The sequence below is a fragment of the Aphelocoma coerulescens genome, chromosome 23, assembly GCF_041296385.1.
Source record: "Aphelocoma coerulescens isolate FSJ_1873_10779 chromosome 23, UR_Acoe_1.0, whole genome shotgun sequence".
NCBI classification, from domain to species: domain Eukaryota; kingdom Metazoa; phylum Chordata; class Aves; order Passeriformes; family Corvidae; genus Aphelocoma; species Aphelocoma coerulescens.
This window is the reverse complement of record NC_091036.1, coordinates 5,763,370-5,783,650: the sequence shown is the minus strand read 5'-3', so window position 1 is coordinate 5,783,650 and position 20,281 is coordinate 5,763,370. Positions and strand designations below refer to the sequence as shown.

The 20,281-nt window shown below is 59.4% G+C and overlaps 1 protein-coding gene across 1 annotated transcript; it reads left to right on the top strand.

Annotated features, from left to right (window-relative positions):
- Positions 1–70: 70 nt before the first annotated feature.
- Positions 71–20,258, top strand: COL9A2 (collagen type IX alpha 2 chain). Its single transcript, XM_069035731.1, is given in 33 exon segments — positions 71–142; positions 2,812–2,886; positions 4,973–5,008; positions 5,091–5,153; positions 6,573–6,626; positions 7,140–7,175; positions 7,328–7,351; positions 7,497–7,550; positions 8,021–8,074; positions 8,231–8,278; positions 8,419–8,475; positions 9,364–9,417; positions 9,667–9,720; positions 10,302–10,355; positions 11,333–11,386; positions 11,465–11,518; positions 12,189–12,242; positions 12,407–12,460; positions 12,651–12,704; positions 13,627–13,671; positions 13,763–13,816; positions 14,097–14,150; positions 14,232–14,285; positions 15,503–15,574; positions 15,656–15,691; positions 15,871–15,915; positions 16,065–16,097; positions 17,506–17,652; positions 18,244–18,298; positions 18,392–18,580; positions 18,723–18,748; positions 18,750–18,801; positions 20,053–20,258. Coding segments are annotated over 33 exon segments (2,073 nt in total).
- Positions 20,259–20,281: the final 23 nt, after the last annotated feature.

Genomic DNA, 20,281 nt, shown 5'->3' with positions numbered 1-20,281 from the left:
CCTCCTCCTTCCCCTTCCCCGGCCCTCCCGGTGTCCCCGCGGGTCCCGCTCGGTGCCAGCCGCGCTCGCCATGGCCCGTGTCACCCTCGTGTCGCAGCTCTGGCTCCTGCTCCAAGCCTCCTGCCTCTGCCTGGCTCAGCTCGTAAGTCCCGTGCTCGATCCCGCTCCGCTCCGGGGCTGGAATGGGGATGGAGAAGGGATGGAGAAGGGGGGATGGAGAAGGGACATTCCCCATCTCCGCTCCCTCGCGGTGCTGAGCACTTTCGGATTATTCCCTTGCTTTTCCCAGCAATGCCCCCCTGGGAGGGTGGGAACAGCCGGGAGCCACAGCCCCGACCCGCCGGGGACTTCTCCGGGCGGGAAGTGGGGACTTGGGAATTCGGGAATTGTTGGCTAAACAAGCTGAGTTTGATTTCCCCTCTGGAGTAGCAGCGGAGGGTCTTTTCCACTGGATTTTCTGGGAAATTTGCTTCTGCTTTCCTGGGATGTGCTGCGGATCCGGACTGAGGGGGGCCGAGCAGGGCTGGGGGGGCTCTGACCCGCCCGGGGTTGTCCCGGGGCTCCGCGGGGGCTGTCCAGGGGTCTCCGTGGACTCCCCAGACTCACCCAGGGGCAGGAAAAAATGGGTCTGGAAAAAAGGAAGCTGAGTCCTGGAGACGGGCAGGCAGTGCGATCCCACCTGGAAAAACTCTCCTTGCCTTGCAACTGCAAAAAAAAAAAAAAAAAAATCAGATTTTAGAGATTTTTGGGAAATTTTTCCATGTGGCTCCTGAGCTGCCGGTTGGGAACTGGGGGGCAGCTCCTTCCTAAACCCCCCGGGATCCCCGTGGGGGCAGGGGCTGGGGCTGGCCAGGGGAGCGGAGCGAGGGGGATGTGGGAATTTCGGGAACAAGGAACCCTTTGGAATTCGTTCCTTGGGCAGGACAAAGGTGCCATTCAGGGGTGATCCCAGGGATGGGGACTCGCTCCCTCCCTGGCTCAGGGGTTGATCCAAGGTGGAGCCGGGGCTCTCCTGTTGTGTGTGTGAACCAGCAGCACCTCTCATCCCTATGGATTTATATTGATCCCTAAATATTTACTTAAAATAATTAAATTTAAGAAATTTAATTTATAATTAATATTATAATAAATGACAAATAAATAAATCCAATAAATCCAATAAAATTAATACATCATTAATCATTTAAAAATAAATTTATTTTAAAACCCACACCTTTTTATTCCTTTTAAATAAATTTATTTTTAAAACAAATCATTTAAAAAAGAAAAAAAAAAGATTTTAAAGAAATAATATTTAAAACAAACCAGCCCAGGAGGCTGGAGGAGCTGCAGGAATGGGACCCAGCCACCGTCTGCTTCCCACTTCCAGGAACACCGGGGGTTCAGTCTCCAGGACTGGAATCTCTTCCCCCCAAACTCCCTGTTAGGATAACAGAGGGTTCTTTGCCGACTCCTGTGCAAACCTCAAAGCCGGGGCCGGGCTCCGGGAGCTTCCCTGAATGGAGCTTTTGTCCAGAGCCCGGGAGCGGAGCCAGCCCGGCCCAAGGAGAGCTCACACAGAGGGGCTGGGGGTCCCCACCTCATCCCGGGGCTTCAGGCACCGAAATCCTGCCAGTGCTCCCAAAAATCCCACTCGGAGCTAAGAGGGGCCTTTGGAAGTGCTGCTGTCACCCCATGGACACCCTGATCTGTCGGGGCAGGAGCTCTGGGAGTGCCAGGGAAGAGGGGGACAGAGGTGGGGTAGAAACGCTTGGAGATCCTGCTCCATCCAGGCAGGAAACCCAGGGAAAGAGGGAGCAGAGATGGGGTAAAAATGCTGGCATCCCATGGAGATCCCACTCCACTGGGGCAGGAGATCCTTGCACAGCAGGGAAAGAGGAAAGAGGGGTAAAAGCTCTGGAATCCCATAAAGACCCCACTCCATTGGGGCAGGAGATCCTCGGACACCAGGGAAAGAGGGGTAAAAGCTCTGGAATCCCATAAAGACCCCACTCCATTGGGGCAGGAGATCCTTGGAGACCAGGGAAAGAGGAAAGAGGGGTAAAAGCTCTGGAATTCCATAAAGACCCCACTCCATTGGGGCAGGAGATCCTCGGACACCAGGGAAAGAGGAAAGAGGGGTAAAAGCTCTGGAATCCCATAAAGACCCCACTCCATTGGGGCAGGAGATCCTTGGAGACCAGGGAAAGAGGAAAGAGGGGTAAAAGCTCTGGAATCCCATAAAGACCCCACTCCATTGGGGCAGGAGATCCCTGGTCACCAGGGAAAGAGGGAGCAGAGATGGGGTAAAAATTCCATCCCATGGAGACCCTGCTCTGTTGGGGGCAGGAGCCTTGGAAGTGCCAGGGAAAGAGGGAGCAGAGATGAGAAAGAAATTCTGCCATCCCATGGAGATCCCACTCCACTGGGGCAGGAGATCCTTGGAGACCAGGGAAAGAGGAAAGAGGGGTAAAAGCTCTGGAATCCCATAAAGACCCCACTCCATTGGGGCAGGAGATCCTCGGACACCAAGGAAAGAGGAAAGAGGGGTGAAAACGCTGCCATCACCCCATGGAGGCCCCACCCTATGGACACCAGGGCAAGAGAGGGGAGAAATGGGACAGAAACTGGGCAGGGAATGAGGAGCTGGTGGTCCCAGTGTGGGGAAATGTCCTGGATTTCCCCATCCATGCCCTTGCCGGGGGATCCATGGCAGGGGCAGAGCTCTGATGTTCCCCATCCCAGCTCCCTGTGGGATTCCCAGCAGCTCCCTGTGCCCCCCACACGTCTCGGGGCCCTTCCTGACGTGGATCCCATCCCTTTTTCCCATAGCGAGGGCCACCAGGAGAGCCCGGCCCACGAGGGCCCCCCGGTCCCCCAGGAGTGCCGGGAGCCGATGGCATCGATGTGAGTGATGGGAAGCTGGGAGGGAGGGAGGGAGGGGACACGGGGCACAAAAGGGACATTGTGGGTGGCACAGAGGGCCGGGGGTGCCGCTCTGTGCTGTTCCCACTCCTGATTTAGGGCAAACGGAGCATCCCCTGCTCTGCTGGTGGCAGCAAAGGTGGCACAGATGCTGCACCCCATTATCCAGCTCCATCCACAGCTGGGGAATTGGGGCCTGGATTGGTTTTTGGGGAATGCAGGACAAGGAAGGTGGAGGATGCTTGGAGGGGTTGGGGAAGGGACCATCCCAGAGGTGTCCAGTGAAGGGGGGAGCTGGGAGGGGGACAGTGGGGACCAGGACATCCCAGTGGGGTTCCCGCAGAGGGATGTGGTGGGGAATTGTGGCTCTGGATCCTACATGGGCTGGGGAATGGGGGCCCGAACAGAGGGGAGCCCTGTGAGGCAGCAGAAAGTGCCCTTTCTCCAGGATGCGGTGTTATTTTAGGGTTATTTATACCCAGAACAGCCACATTGCTTTGGAAACCCCAGCACAGTCGTCCCCCACCCCCCCCAACCCCAGCACAGCCCTCACAAAATCCCAGTAAAACCCTCACAAAAGCCCCCCTCAGAAACCCCATCAAACCCCCACAAAACCCAGGAAAACCCCCACAAACCCCAGCCCAGCCCTCACAAAATCCCCCTCACATAACCCCAGCACAGCCCTCACAAAACCCCAGTAAACCCTCACAACCCCCCTCTCACAAAATCCCAGTAAACCCTCACAACCCCCCTCTCACAAAATCCCAGTAAAACCCTCACAAATCCACCACAACCCTCACAAAACCATCACAAACTCCAGTAAAGCCCTCAAACCACCCCCCCCAAAACCCCAGCACAGCCCTCACAAAACCCCAGCACAACCTTCACCGATTCCCCCTCACAAACCCCAGCACAACCCCACAAATCCCAGCAAAACCCTCACAAATCCCATCACAACCCTCACAAAACCCAGCAAACCCCTCACAAACTCCAGTAAAGCCCCCAAAACCCCAGCACAGCCCTCACAAAACCCTGCCTCACAAAACCCCAGTAAAACCCTCACAAAACCCCAGTAAAACCCTCACAACCCCCCCCCAAAACCCCAGCACAGCCCTCACAAAACCCCAGTAAAACCCTCACAAAACCCCCCAAAACCCCAGCACAACCTTCACCGATTCCCCCTCACAAACCCCAGCACAACCCCACAAATCCCAGCAAAACCCTCACAAATCCCATCACAACCCTCACAAAACCCAGCAAACCCCTCACAAACTCCAGTAAAGCCCCCAAAACCTCCCCAAAACCCCAGCACAGCCCTCACAAAACCCTACCTCACAAAACCCCAGTAAAACCCTCACAAAACCCCAGTAAAACCCTCACAACCCCCCCCCCCAAAACCCCAGCACAGCCCTCACAAAACCCCAGTAAAACCCTCACAAAACACCACCTCACAAACACCCAGTAAAACCCTCACAAAACCCCAGTAAAACCCTCACAAAACCCCCAAAACCCCAGCACAACCTTCACCGATTCCCCCTCACAAACCCCCAGCACAACCCCACAAATCCCAGCACAAACCCCACAAAACCCCAGCACAACCCCAAAAAATCCTATCACAACCCCACAAACCCCAGCGCAGCCCTCACAAAACCCCAATAAAACCCTCACAAACCCCAGCAGAGCCCTCACAAAACCCTACCTCACAAAACCCCAGTAAAACCCTCACAACCCCCCCCCAAAACCCCAGCACAGCCCTCACAAAACCCCAATAAACCCCCCACAAACCCCAGCACAACCCCAAAAAATCCCATCACAACCCCACAAACCCCAGCGCAGCCCTCACAAAACCCCAATAAAACCCTCACAAACCCCAGCACAGCCCTCACAAAACCCCAACCCACTCTTCCCAACACCGGCCCCACCCTGCCCTGCCTGTGGGATCCAGCACCTCCCTCCAGTCTGAGGAGTGGGACAGGGATCCCGATCCCCCAGAAGGGGACAGATCCCTTTTCCACCTTTTCCATCTTTTCCACCTTTTCCATCTTTTCCACCTTTTCCCCTTTTCCAGGGTGACAAAGGCCCCGCTGGAGCCCCGGGCTCTCCGGTGAGTACCCACCCCTCCCTCAGCTTCCCACTGCTTCCAGAGGGGCTCATCCCAGCCTGATCCCACTTTTTCTCTTTCCCAGGGTGTCAAGGGCGAGCCCGGAGCCCCCGGTCCGGATGGGCCCCCAGGGAAGCCGGGCATTGATGTGAGCACTGACCCCTGTCCCCCTGTGGTGTCCCTGCCTGTAGGGTCACAGTAGGGTCACAGCAAACTCCTCCTGTCCCCGGTGTCTGCCCCACATAAAACGTGCCCAAATCCCTTTGTGACGGAGCTGAAAGCACCTTGGGAATCCCAAATGAGCTCGGGAAGAGCTTCTGCCACCCCTTCCCATCTTTGGGATCCCAGCAGAGCTCGGGATTTGCTTTTGCCACCCCTTCCCATCTTTGGGATCCCAGCAGAGCTTCTGCGACCCCCTCCCACCTTTGGAATCTCAAAAGAGCTTGGGAATTGCTTCTGCCACCCCTTCCCACCTCCAAAATCCCAAAAGAGGTCGGGAAGAGCTTCTGCCAGCCCGTCCCACCTTTGGAATCCCAGAACAGCTCAGGAAGAGCTTTTGCCACTCCTTCCCACCTTTGGAATTCCAAAAGAGCTTGGGAATTGCTTCTGCCACCTCTTCCCACCTCTGGAATCCCCAAAGAATTCAGACAGAGCTTCTGCCACCCCTCCCCACCTTTGGGAATTCCAGCAGAGCTTCCGCCACCCTTTCCCACCTTTGTAATCCCAAAAGAGCTCGGGAAAAGCTTCTGCCACCCCTTCCCACCTCTGAAATCCCAAAAGAGCTTGGGAAGAGCTTCTGCCACCCCCTTCCCACCTTTGGAATCCCAAAAGAGCTCGGGAAGAGCTTCTGCCACCCCTTCCCACCTTTGGGACCCCGGAAGAGCTTCTGCCACCCCTTCCCACCTCTGAAATCCCAAAAGAGCTCGGGAAGAGCTTCTGCCACCCCTTCCCACCTCTGAAATCCCAAAAGAGCTCGGGAAGAGCTTCTGCCACCCCTTCCCACCTCTGAAATCCCAAAAGAGCTCGGGAAGAGCTTCTGCCACCCCTTCCCACCTTTGGGACCCCGGAAGAGCTTCTGCCACCCCTTCCCACTTCTGGAATTCCAGTAGAGCCCCTCCTGTTTCCTCCAGAACAAATCCGAAGCAATTCCGTGTCCCCACTGTCCCCACTTCCTGGGCACCCACGCGGTGGCACCGGTGACTTCCCGCTGTCCCCTCCTTGGCACAGCCTGGCAGAGGTGGTGGCAGGAAGGGGACGGAGCTGCCACCTCCCCCTGCCCGTCCCCAGGGCCCCTGGGTGGGGTCTTGGGGTGTGGGATGGGTGCCCAGGGAGCTTTGGGTGGGTTCCTGCCCCATCCCAGGGATAAAACCGGGATCAGGGATGGGTTGAGCTCCCCACGTGTCCCTGCCAGGGCTGGATGTGCCCCGGGGGTGTGGGGACCCTGCAGGGCATCCCTGTGCCATGGAATTCTACCTTTGGGCCTTCCCGATGGACTCAACCCCAGCAGGAATTCCTGGCTGGAGAGCAGGAGGATCGGGAATAACCCCGTGTGCCTCTTCCCGTGCAGGGCCTGACTGGAGCAAAAGGCGAGCCAGGACCCATCGGCAGGCCCGGAATCAAAGTGAGTGAGGGGCAGCTCTGGGCTCCCACATTCCCAATTTCCCACATTCCCAGGGATCCCACCTTCCCAGGCTCCCACCTTTCCAGGCTTCCACATTCCCAGGGATCCCTCATTCCCAGGCTCCCACCTTTCCAGGCTTCCACATTCCCAGGGATCCCACATTCCCAGGCTCCCACATTCCCAAGCTCCCACCTTTCCAGGCTCCCACATTCCCAATTTCCCACATTCCCAGGCTCCCACATTCCCAATTTCCCACCCTCCCAGGCTCCCACATTCCCAAGCTCCCACCTTTCCAGGCTCCCCCCTTCCCCTCCCAGACCCAGCCTGGGACCATTCCCATCGCTCTGGGAGGGATCTGTGGATGCAGGAATTGGCTGATGGAGTTTTTGGCCCTGAGGCTGCATCCAGGGAGGGGGAATTGGAGCAGCTGCCAGAGCAGATCCTCCTTTTCCAGCTCCTCCTTTTCCAGCTCCTCCTTTTCCAGCTCCTGACTCTCCTCTTGTGTCCTGGCAGGGCCAGCCTGGACTCCCAGGGCCACCAGGGCTCCCTGTGAGTATCCACTGCTCCCGGGGCTGGGATGGGACCTCCCAAATCCCCCTGGATGCATCCTTGGTGGTGGGGTGGGAATCGCCCTCCTTGGGGCAGGAATTCTGGGGGATTTCAGGAATTTGGATCAATTGTAGCTTTTTTTTTTGTTGCAGGGTCCTTCCCTGCCAGGACCCCCTGTAAGTGCCACACTGGGGGTGGGATGGGTGGCCTGGGATCCCACATGGAATTCTGCTGGAGGAGCTCAATCCTCAGCACCCCCAGAGGGCAGGAATCAGGATGGGACCTCTCTCATTCCATGAATTTCTCTCCCTTCTCCCTAAGGGGCTTCCAGGCCAGGTTGGACTTCCCGGGGAGATCGGAGTGCTGGGACCCAAGGTGAGGAGTCAGGAGGGGACAGGGAAAACCTCCCCTCCTTCCACTTGGATCTGCTTTGGAATTCCAAAAGAGCTTGGGAATTGCTTCTACCACCCCTTCCCACCCCTGGAATTCCTCTGCTTTTTGGGGCTCCCGGGATAATCAGGGATGATCCTGAAACATGGGAATGGAGGGGTTCATGGAAAACCTCCCCTCGTTCCACCAGGATCTGCTTCCAGGGCTCCTGGGATAATCAGGGATGGTCGTGAAACGTGGGGATGGAGGGGACGTGGAAAAATCTCCCCTCGTTCCACCTGGATCTGCTTCCCTGCTCTTCAGGGCTCGTGGGATAATCCAGGATGATCCTGAAATGTGGGGATGGAGGGTGCCATCACCCTGGGGATGTCCCCATTCCTGCTGGGACATCCTGACTCTCTGGGTCTCCATCTCCCCTCCCCATCCCAACTTTTCTTTTCCTTGTTCTTCCCTAGGGTGACCCCGGACCCGACGGCCCCAGGGGTCCCCCAGGCCCTCCAGGGAAACCCGTGAGTATTCCCAGCCACTTCCAGGAAGGGAGAAGCTTCCCCAGGCTCATCCCAGGGATTGGGGCCAGAATTCCAGCTCTCACCCCCTACCCCATTCCTTGTAAACCCATCCTGATGTTAAATCATGGAATTCTGACGGGATCTCCTTCCCTGCAGGGACTCCCAGGACACCTCCAAGGCCTGGAAGGCAGCGCTGATTTCCTGGTGAGAGCTGCCATGGCCTCGTCCCCGCTGGCACCAGGGTGTCCCCTGTGTCCCACGTGGAGCAGGAATTCCCTCCCTCCCTCTCTCCCAGGCTTTTCCAGGCCATTCCCAGCTCATCCTTGTCCTTCCTCTCCCCCCAGTGCCCGACCAGCTGCCCCCCAGGCCCCAAGGGCCCACAGGGACTGCAGGGATTGAAGGTAAGGAAATCCCAGAGATGCCATGAGGGGGAAAAGTGGGAATTGTCACCTCCAGGATGTGCTGGAGTGAAGGATCCTTCCCTGGGATCTCTGGAGCACTTGGAAATGGAACCTTGGAGGAAAAGGTGCTGTGGGAAAGGTCCCTGTGGGCCCCCAGCCTCTACCTGGGGGTGGCACCCTGTGCCAAAGTCCCAACCCCGGCTGTGCCACCACCGTGGGATGTTCCCAGTGGGATTCTGAGCCCCACAATGTCCCCAGTGGGATTCTGAGTCTCCCAATATTCCCAGTGGGATTCTGAGCCCTCCCAATGTTCCTAGTGGGATTCTGAGCCCTCCCAATATTCCCAGTGGGATTCTGAGCCCCTCAATGTTCCCAGTGGGATTCTGAGCCCTCCCAATGTTCCCAGTGGGATTCTGAGCCCCACAATGTTCCCAGTGGGATTCTGAGCCCCTCAATGTTCCCAGTGGGATTCTGACCCCTCCCAATGTCCCCAGTGGGATTCTGAGCCCTCCCAATGTTCCCAGTGGGATTCTGAGCCCCTCGATGTTCCCAGTGGGGTTCTGACCCCTCCCAATGTCCCCAGTGGGATTCTGAGTCCCCCAATGTTCCCAGTGGGATTCTGAGCCCCCCTCAATGTCTCCAGTGGGATTCTGACCCCTCCCAATGTTCCCAGTGGGATTCTGACCCTTCCCAATGTCCCCACTGGGATCCTGAGCCCCCCCCAACAATGTCTCCTGTAGGATTCTGACCCCCCCCCTTTTCCCCACTGGGCACCCCAGGGTGGGATGTGGTGGCAGGGTGGCTCTGGGGGACACGGCCACCCGGCTGGTGCCACCACCCCACAGCTTTTCCAGGGATTTTCCTCACGGATTTCCTCTCCCCCCTCAGGGACACAGAGGCCGCCCCGGCGCCCTCGGAGAGCCTGGCAAGCCAGGAGTGCAGGTGAGTTTCCCAGCAGGATTCCAGTGGGATCCCAGCAGGACCCAGGTGGGGCTGTCCCTGTAGGGCTGGACCCAGGGAAGGAGTTTTGGGAAGGGAAAGGGAAAAGAAGGAGGGAGAAAAGAGGAAAATGGGAAATGTGGGAAGGGGAGACCAGGGGAGAGCAGGGTGACCTTCCCAGGTGGTCAGGTGGTGTCCCCAGGGTGCTTTGTCCCTACACTGCCTCCAACATTCCCTGTTTTCCATTCCCAGGGCCCCAAGGGGGATGTTGGTGCCTCTGGAGAGCAAGGAGTCCCAGGCCCTCCGGTAAATCCTTTATTCCTCTTTTTCCAACTGCTCCAGCATCTGGGGGTGGCCTCTTTGTCCTTGTCCCCACACCAGGGAGGTGACACCGGCGTGTCCCCGCTCCCAGCACTGGGAACTGAAGCAGAGCCTTCATCCCACCCCTCTCCCAGCCATGGATGCCACCCCCTCTCCCTCTGGAGAGCTCCACGGGCACCTGCCTTGTTACTAGGGATAATTCCAGATAAATCCCTGCTGTCCCCTGAGTCCCCCCTTGCTCCGGAGGGAATTAAAGCCGCTGGAATTCTTGGAGCACTTTGAAGATGGAAAGCAATTACCGGGCTGAGCCCTGCGAAGGGCACAACTGCTTTGAAGCTGAGAGCTCCGGCACCGGGAAGCGGCTCCAGCTCGGGCCCGCTGGAGTTATGGAACTGACAGCTGGAAAAGCACCTGGTGTGGGGCTCTGGAATTAGGAGGGGCTGGAATTCCTCGTGGTTGGCAAAGCTGGTGGATTCCCAGCATCATTTTTGCTCTAATTGCTGCTTCCCCCTGTGCTCCTGAAGTTTTTTTTCCAGCTAATCCGGCTGCGCTTTCCTTCCCTGCAGGGACCTCAGGGCCTCAGGGGGTATCCCGGGATGGCAGGACCCAAGGGCGAGGCGGTGAGTGCCCGTGGCATCCCCTGACTCTGGGATCAGGGCTCCAGATCCCACGGAGATCATTCCCAGAGCATCCCACCCACAGGATCATTCCCAGGAGCATCCCACCCATGGGATCAATCCCAGGAGCATCCCACCCACGGGATCATTCCCAGAGCATCCCACCCACAGGATCAATCCCAGGAGCATCCCATCCATGGGATCAATCCCAGGAGCATCCCACCCATGGGATCATTCCCAGAGCATCCCACCCACGGGATCAATCCCAGGAGCATCCCACCCATGGGATCATTCCCAGAGCATCCCACCCATGGGATCAATCCCAGGAGCATCCCACCCATGGATGGGATGGGATCATTCCCAGGAGCATCCCACCCATGGGATCATTCCCAGAGCATCCCACCCATGGGATCAATCCCAGGAGCATCCCACCCACGGGATCAATCCCAGGAGCATCCCACCCATGGGATCATTCCCAGAGCATCCCACCCACGGGATCAATCCCAGGAGCATCCCACCCATGGGATCATTCCCAGGAGCATCCCACCCACGGGATCAATCCCAGGAGCATCCCACCCATGGGATCATTCCCAGAGCATCCCACCCATGGGATCATTCCCAGGAGCATCCCACCCATGGGATCAATCCCAGGGGCATCCCACACATGGATGGGATGGGATGGGATGGGATGGGATGGGATGGGATCATTCCCAGGAATATCCCACCCATGGGATCATTCCCAGGAGCATCCCACCCATGGATGGGATGGGATGGGATGGGATGGGATAGGATGGGATGGGATGGGATCATTCCCAGGAGCATCCCACCCACGGGATCATTCCCAGGAGTATCCCACCCACGGGATCATTCCCAGGAGCATCCCATCCGTGCTGGGCCATCTCCAGGAGCAGGATACTCCCTCCTGCTGGTGAGGATGGATCGGGATGGGAGGGACTGACCTTTCCATGCTCTTTTCCCAGGGTCCTGCTGGCTACAAGGGCATGGCCGGGAGCATCGGAGCAGCCGGGCGGCCGGTGGGTGCCCCCCCCACCCCTGGGTGCTGTGGGATCCCACTTTTCCCCGCTCAATCCTTGTTTTCCTCTCTCCTCCAGGGCAGGGAAGGCCCCAAGGGACCACCTGGGGACCCTGGTGACAAGGGAGAGCTGGTAGGTGACCTCCAGTGCCAGCATCCCCTTTTCCCCTGTTCTGGATTCTGAACAGCCCCCAATGGGATCCTGAGCCCCCCCAGTGTCCCCAGTGGGATCCTGAGCTCCCCCAATGTCCCCAATGGGATCCTGAGCCCCCCCAATGTCCCCAGTGGGATCCTGAGCTCCCCCAATGTCCCCAATGGGATCCTGAGCCCCCCTAATGTCCCCAGTGGGATCCTGAGCTCCCCCAATGTTCCCAATGGGATCCTGAGCCCCCCCCATGTCCCCAGTGGGATCCTGAGCTCCCCCAATGTCCCCAATGGGATCCTGAGCCCCCCAATGTTCCCAATGGGATCCTGAGCCCTCCCAATGTACCCAATGGGATCCTGAGCCCTCCCAACGTTCCCAGTGGGATCCTGAGCCCCCTAAATGTTCCCAATGGGATCCTGAGCCCCTTAAATGTTCCAAATGGGATCCTGAACCCCCCCCCCCAAATGTTCCAAATGGGATCCTGAAGCCTCCCAATGTCCCCAGTGGGATCCTGAGCCCCTCCAATGTCCCCAATGGGATCCTGAGCTCCCCCAATTCCCAGTGCTGGCACCGTTCCCACATGGAACGGGCATCTCCCCCCTGTCCCAGCTGTCCCCTGCACCAGCAGGACACTGACACTTGTCCCCTCCTGCTCTAGGGTGGCCGTGGCATCAGGGGACCCCAGGGTGACGTCGGCCCCAAGGGGGAGAACGTGAGTACAGCTGGTGGCACCTGTGCCACCCCTTGTCCCCAGCTGTCCCCTCCCGTGTCCCTGCCCTGCCTGGAATGTTCCTTCCCCTTCCCACATTTTTTTGTCCCCACCACGCACCTTTGAGTCCCCTTGAGGTGACACAAAGTGACTCTTCCCTCTCTCAGGGTCTCCCGGGCATCGATGGCAAGGATGGCACCCCAGGGATCCCAGGAGTGAAGGTGAGTGACAGCAGCTGCTGGCACAGGGAATGCCACCCGCTGCTCCCTGTGCCAGGAATAACGGGAATGGCGAACGGAATAACGTCCCCTTGGCATGGCACCTCCTGGCCACGGGGTTAAGGGCACTGTCCCCCCCTTGGGCCACCTGTGGGCACTCCATTCCTGGTGACATCCTCTCTGTCCCCTGCAGAGTGGCATGGGACAGGCTGGACGCCCGGGAACGCCGGGACACCGGGGACAAGCTGTGAGTGCAGGACCCCCACACCCATCCCCTGAGTGGGAACACCGAGCTGTGCCCAGGGGTGACACCCTCTGCCCCAGGGGGGACACCGAGCTGTGCCCAGGGGTGACACCCTCTGCCCTAGGGGGGACACCGAGCTGTGCCCAGGGGTGACACCCTCTGCCCCAGGGCCAGCACCCTGAGGGGACACCGAGCTGTGCCCAGGGGTGACACCCTCTGCCCCAGGGGGGACACCGAGCCGTGCCCAGGGGTGACACCCTCTGCCCCAGGGGGGACACCGAGCTGTGCCCAGGGGTGACACCCTCTGCCCCAGGGGGGACACCGAGCCGTGCCCAGGGGTGACACCCTCTGCCCCAGGGGTGACACCGAGCCGTGCCCGGGGGTGACACCCTCTGCCCCAGGGCCAGCACCCTGAGGGGACACCGAGCTGTGCCCAGGGGTGACACCCTCTGCCCCAGGGCCAGCACCCTGAGGGGACACTGAGCTGTGCCCAGGGGTGACACCCTCTGCCCCAGGGCCAGCACCCTGAGGGGACACTGAGCTGTGCCCAGGGGTGACACCCTCTGCCCCAGGGCCAGCACCCTGAGGGGACACTGAGCTGTGCCCAGGGGTGACACCCTCTGCCCCAGGGGGGACACCGAGCCGTGCCCGGGGGTGACACCCTCTGCCCCAGGGGGGACACCGAGCCGTGCCCAGGGGTGACACCCTCTGCCCCAGGGGGGACACCGAGCCGTGCCCAGGCGTGACACCCTCTGCCCCAGGGGGGACACCGAGCCGTGCCCAGGGGTGACACCCTCTGCCCCAGGGCCAGCACCCTGAGGGGACACCGAGCTGTGCCCAGGGGTGACACCCTCTGCCCCAGGGCCAGCCCCCCCTGGGGACACCGAGCCGTGCCCAAGGGTTGATCCCGGCTTTATTTCCTTAGGGCTTGCCGGGCCAGCCGGGCAGCAAAGGTGGCCCTGGTGACAAGGTTGGTGACACCTCTGAGCATCCATGCTGTCCCCTCCTTTGTCCCCTCCCTGTCCCCGCTGTCCCTGACCCGCCTCTCTCTCCGTTCTCAGGGTGAAGCGGGTCCTCGGGGCCACCCCGGTGTCACCGGTGCCCCAGGGCAGCTTGTGAGTACCTCGATGTCGCCGTGTCCCTCCCAGGGACAGCCTCGGGGTTGTTCTCTCCCTTTTCCCTTTTTTCCCCCGTTTCCTGCAAGCTCAAAGCGGAATTTTGCGCTTTATTCCCACTCTGCTCCTCCCGGGAATCCCCTGGGATTTGCTCCAGCCCCAATCCTTGGCCACCCCGCGGCGGTGACGAGGACAGGGCCACCCCTCCCTCGGGGGAGGGCGAGGAGCACTCGATGCCTGTGAATCCCATTTTCTCCGGGATTTTCCTTCCCGTTTTTAGGGCGAGCCCGGACCTCGGGGCGAGCAGGGCCCGCAGGGTGTCCCCGGGCTGAAGGTGAGCTGGGGACACCGCGGGGGTGTGGCCGTGCCAGGGTGGGGCTGGCCCTGACCCCGCTCCTTCCCCGGCTCTCCGCAGGGCGACCGCGGCGAGCGTGGCCTCGTGGGGCCCCCCGGGGAGCAGGGCAGAGCGGTGAGTTGTCCCCAAAGCCGGTGAGTTGTCCCCAAATCCAGGCTGGGACACGGGGGATGCTCTCAGCTGTCCCCAAATCCAGGCTGGGACACTCAGAATGCTCTGAGTTGTCCCCAAAGCTGGACTGGGACACGGGGGATGCTCCGAGCTGTCCCCAAATCCAGGCTGGGACACGGGGGATGCTCTGAGCTGTCCCCAAATCCAGGCTGGGGGATGCTCTGAGCTGTCCCCAAATCCAGGCTGGGACACGGGGGATGCTCTGAGCTGTCCCCAAATCCAGGCTGGGACACGGGGGACACAGGGCATGCTCTCTGCTGTCCCCAAATCCAGGCTGGGGGATGCTCTGAGCTGTCCCCAAAGCCGGGCTGGGACACCGTTGGGATACAGGGCATGCTCTCTGCTGTTCCCAAATCCAGGCTGGGACACTCAGAATGCTCTGAGTTGTCCCCGAAGCTGGGCTGGGACACGGGGGATGCTCCAAGTTGTCCCCAAAGCCTCATTGGGGCACAGAGCATGTTCTCAGCTGTTCCCAAATCCAGGCTGGGACACGGGGGACACAGGGCATGCTCTCAGCTGTCCCCAAATCCAGGCTGGGACACTTAGAATGCTCTGAGTTGTCCCTGAAGCTGGACTGGGACACAGAGCATGCTCTCAGCTGTCCCCAAATCCAGGCTGGGACACGGGGGATGCTCTCAGCTGTCCCCAAATCCAGGCTGGGACACGAGGGACGCTCAGCCCCGGGCTGGGGGATGCCGAGCCCGGATCGTGGATCAGCAGGACACAGCCAGACCTCCCCCTTTGATCCCGGGGTCAATCCCATGCCTATCCCGCTGCCGGCCTGAGGGATTAGGGAATAGCTCCGGGATTAATGGGATCCCGCTGGGTTTGCAGCCCCAGGAATTTCCTCCCATGCCGGGGGAGCGGGAATGCTGCCCAGCCCCTCGCCGGAGCTTTCCTGCACTGGAAAAGCGTCTGGAAAATGATTTTTGCTGCTTTTCCCGGGGACAGGAATCCATCCCTGGAAGATCCCTGCTCTTGGCACGGCTTCTCCAGAGTTTTGTGCCCCGTTCCCCCTCAGAGCTGGGATTTAGGGAAGGTTGGGATGTTGGGATCAGCCAGAGGATGGGGGAGCTGCCCGTGCACCGCAGTTCCCCGATGGGAAAAGGCGTTTCCATTGCCTCTTCTCACTCATTTTCCCATATTCCTTGGATTTCCAGGGGCCAAAGGGCGAGCAGGGCCCAGCAGGGATCCCAGGACCCCAAGGTTTGCCGGGAGTCAAAGGAGACAAGGTGAGAGCTCAGGGGACAGCGAGGTGGCAGCCCGGGGATGCTGCTCTGAGCTGGGCTCATCCCACTTTTCCCTTTTCCCAGGGATCCCCAGGGAAAACTGGCCCCAAAGGCAGCATTGTGAGTACACCCCAGGCTGTGGCAAGGGTTTAACAGAGCTGGGTTTAACAGAGCTGAGTTTAACAGCGCCTCCAGGCTCCTTTTCCATGAACTCCCCCCGCATCCCAGAGGGTTTCTGGAGCTGCTGAGGGTGGGAGTGACTTTGGGAATGTTCCCATCTCTCCTTCCTTTTCCTTTAGGGAGATCCCGGTGTCCACGGCCTGGCAGGGCTCAAGGGAGAGAAGGTGGGTGCTTCCAGAGGATTTCTGGGAATGCCAGGGGATCCCTGCTTGTGCCAGGGTCTCTTGCCTGGCATTGTCCATGTGGCTCCTCCAGCTGCATCCCGAAATTCCTGCTGTGTCCTCATTGCTTTTCCCGTGTCCTCTGTTCCCAGGGGGAATCAGGAGAGCCGGGACCCAAGGGACAGGTGAGCGAGGGGGGATTTGGGACTGAGGGGTCCCCACGCCTTGGGAGGATTTGGGGGATCCTCATCCGGAGTGGATCCTCCTGGATCCATGGAGATGGTGGGTGCTGAGGGAATGTTTTCCCTGGGGGTGGGGGCCAGTGACCACAATCAGCCCTGGATTTAGGTTCAGCCCCAATTTTTGGGATCCAGCCCTGGATTTAGGCTCAGCCCCAATTTTTGGGATCCAGCCCTGGATTCAGGCTTAGCCCCAGTTTTTGGGATCCAGCCCTGGATTCAGCCCCAGCCCCCTTTAGGATCCAGTCCCAGATTCAGCCCCAGCCCAAATTTTTGGGATCCAGTTCTGGATTCAGGCTCAGCCCCAGTTTTTGGGATTCAGCCCTGGATTCAGGCTCAGCCCCAGTTTTTGGGATCCAGCCCTGGATTCAGCCCCAGTTCCATTTGGGATCCAGCCCTGGATTCAGGCTCAGCCCAAATTTTTGGGATCCAGCTCTGGATTCAGGCTCAGCCCCAATTTTTGGGATGCAGCCCCGGATTCAGCCCCAGCCCCATTTGGGATCCAGCCCCAGGCTTAGGCTCAGCCCCAATTTTTGGGATCCAGCCCTGGATTCAACCCCAGCCCCAGTTTTTGGGATCCAGCCCTGGATTCAGCACCAGTTCCATTTGGGATCCAGTCCCAGATTCAGCCCCAGTTCCATTTGAGATTCAGCCCTGGATTCAGCCCCAGCCCCATTTGGGATCCAGCCCCAGGTTTAGGCTCAGCCCCAATTTTTGGGATCCAGCCCTGGATTCAGCCCCAGTTCCATTTGGGATCCAGCCCTGGATTCAGGCTCAGCCCAAATTTTTGGGATCCAGCTCTGGATTCAGGCTCAGCCCCAATTTTTGGGATGCAGCCCCGGATTCAGCCCCAGCCCCATTTGGGATCCAGCCCCAGGCTTAGGCTCAGCCCCAATTTTTGGGATCCAGCCCTGGATTCAACCCCAGCCCCAGTTTTTGGGATCCAGCCCTGGATTCAGCACCAGTTCCATTTGGGATCCAGTCCCAGATTCAGCCCCAGTTCCATTTGAGATTCAGCCCTGGATTCAGCCCCAGCCCCATTTGGGATCCAGCCCCAGGTTTAGGCTCAGCCCCAATTTTTGGGATCCAGCCCTGGATTCAGCCCCAGCTCTATTCGGGATCCAGCCCTGGATTCAGCCCCAGCCCCCTTTGGGATCCAGCCCTGGATTCAGCCCCAGCCCCCTTTGGGATCCAGCCCTGGATTCAACCCCAGCCCCAATTTTTGGGATCCAGCCCCAGATTCAGCCCCAGCCCCCTTTGGGCTCCAGCCCTGCCTGTGGTGTTGCTCCCGGGATTTTTGGGGCTCTCGGGGCGCAGTCCCGGTGCTCAGGGCCCCTCTCCATCCTTTTTCCAGCAAGGCATCCAGGGAGACCTCGGCTTTCCCGGCCCCTCGGGGGACGCAGGAGCACCGGGAATTCGGGGCTATCCCGGCCCCCCCGGCCCTCGGGGGCTGGTGGGGGAGCGCGGAGTGCCGGGAATGCCGGGCCCTCGGGGCACAGCCGTGAGTATCCCGATCCCAAATCCCTCCTCACCCTTCCTGAGCCCTCAGCTGCTCCAGCTCTGCAGGAATTGCCTCTCCTTCCCACCCAATTCCTCTGGGAACGAGTTGGGAGTGGTGCCTCTGGGATTTCGCCTTCCTGGGGACGAATTCTGTGTTTCCCACTGTTTATGGAATCCATAAACCAGGGATTTTTGGCCTGCCTGGGCTCGAGATTTTTTCCCTAAAAACCTAATTTTGGGGATTTTCGGCCTGCCTGGGCTCGGGATTTTTCCCTAAAAACCTAATTTTTGGGATTTTCGGCCTGCCTGGGCTCGGGATTTTTTCCCTAAAAACCTAATTTTGGGGATTTTCGGCCTGCCTGGGCTCGGGATTTTTCCCTAAAAACCTCCTTTTACACTCAAACGGGATGCATGGAGTGAGCTGAGCACGGATCACTCACACTGGGACAGAACGGGAAAGAGCAGGGTGGGATGTAGGGAGGGGATTGGGATTGGGATTGGGATTGGGAATGGGATTGGGATTTGGCTTGGGAATGGCTCTGGGGGAGCACAAAAGGAGCCAAATTCCCTTCCTGGCGTGTCCCTCCGGCAGGGCCGGGACGCCGGGGACCAGCACATCGTGGACGTGGTCCTGAAGATGCTGCAAGGTGAGGGCTGAGCGGGGCGGGGGGCAGCCCCCACGGATCCCACAGATCCCAGAGATCCCACAGATCCCAGCCTGGCCCCTCTGTGCCCCACAGAGCAGCTGGCAGAGGTGGCCGTGAGTGCCAAGAGAGCCGCCCTGGGTGGGGTCGGGGCCATGGGACCCCCCGGCCCCCCCGGGCCCCCAGGACCCCCCGGTGAGCAGGGTCCCCACGGCCCCATGGGACCCCGAGGCGTCCCCGGAATCCTGGGAGCTGCCGGCCAGATCGGGAATGTCGGACCCAAAGGTGGGTGCCGGTGGGATGGTGCCAGGGAAAACCCTCGTGGGGGGTGGCACTGCCACGCTCGGCCCCGTCCCCGAGCGGGGCAGTGCCTCTGCTCCCATCCGGGGTTTCCATGGATTCCTTCCCGCCTTTCTGATTCCCACAGGGAAGAGAGGAGAGAAGGGCGAGAGGGGGGGACGTTGGCCGTGGCCACCCGGGAATGCCGGGGCCTCCAGGGATCCCAGGTGAGAGCCCGTGTCCCCAGCCCTGGCACGGCCACGTGGCCTTTGTCACCGGGGGGTGACGAGCCCAGCAGTGGCTGGGGCCCTTCTGATGCATCCCATAAAACCTGCCGGGATTCATCCCCTAAAACCTGCCCAGGAGCCTCCCATAAAACCTGCACAGGGCTCATCCCACAAAACCTGCCCAGGGCTCATCCCACAAAACCTGCACAGGGCTCATCCCACAAAACCTGCAGAGGATCCTCTCACAAAATCTGCCCAGGTTCTTCCAGGAAATCTTCCCAGGTTTATCCCACAAAACCTTCCCAGGTTCATCCCACAAAGCTGCACAGGTTCATCCTGCAAATCTGTTGAGGTTCATCCCACAAAACCTGCCCAGGTTCATCCCACAAAACCTGCAGAGGATCCTCTCACAAAATCTGCCCAGGTTCTTCCAGGAAATCTTCCCAGCTTCATCCCACAAATCTGCCCAGCTTCATCCTGCAAATTTTCCCAGATTCATCCCACAAAACTCGCCCAGTCTCATCCACAAACCTGCCCAGGATGCTCCCACAAAACCCATCCAGGCTGATCCCACAAAACCTGCACAGGGGCTCATCCCACAAAACCTTCTCAGGTTGATCCCACAAAACCTTCTCAGGTTGATCCCACAAAACCTGCCCAGGATCCTCCCATAAAACCTGCCCAGGGCTCATCCCACAAAACCTGCAGAGGATCCTCTCACAAAACCTGCCCAGGTTCTTCCAGGAAGTCTTCCCAGCTTCATCCCACAAAACCTGCCCAGGATCCTCCCACAAAACCCATCCAGGTTTATCCCACAAAACCTGCACAGGGGCTCATCCCACAAAACCTGCAGAGGATCCTCTCACAAAATCTGCCCAGGTTCTTCCTGGAAATCTTCCCAGGTTCATCCCATAAAACTTTCCCAGGTCCATCCTATAAAAACAGCACAAACTTATCCCATAAAACCTGCCTGAGCTCATCCCATAAAACCTTCCCAGGTCCATCCTGTAAATTTCCCCAGATTCATCCCACAAAAACTTCCCAGGATCATCCCACAAAAACTTCCCAGTTCCATCCCACAAAACCCACCCGGATCATCCTTCCCCTCCTCCTTCCTTCCTTGCTGCCACCCCTTTCCCACCCTCTGGAACGGCTCCCTCACCCCACACCCAGCGTTCCCAGCTCCCAATCCCTATTTCCCGATGCTCAAGCGCCACGTTCCGCTCTCTGAGGATCCCATTCCCATTCCAGGTCTCCCGGGCATTCCTGGCCACGCTCTGGATGGCAAAGCGGGCGAGCGGGGCCTGCCGGGCTCCCCGGGCGAGGCTGGAAAACCGGGATTGCCGGGCCCCGCGGGATTCCCGGGATTCTGCGAGCCGGCCGCGTGCCTGGGAGCCTCGGCCTACGCGGCCGCGCGCCTCACGGAGCCGGGATCCGTCAAGGGCCCCCTGTACTGAGGAATTCCCCTGGGAAATCCGTC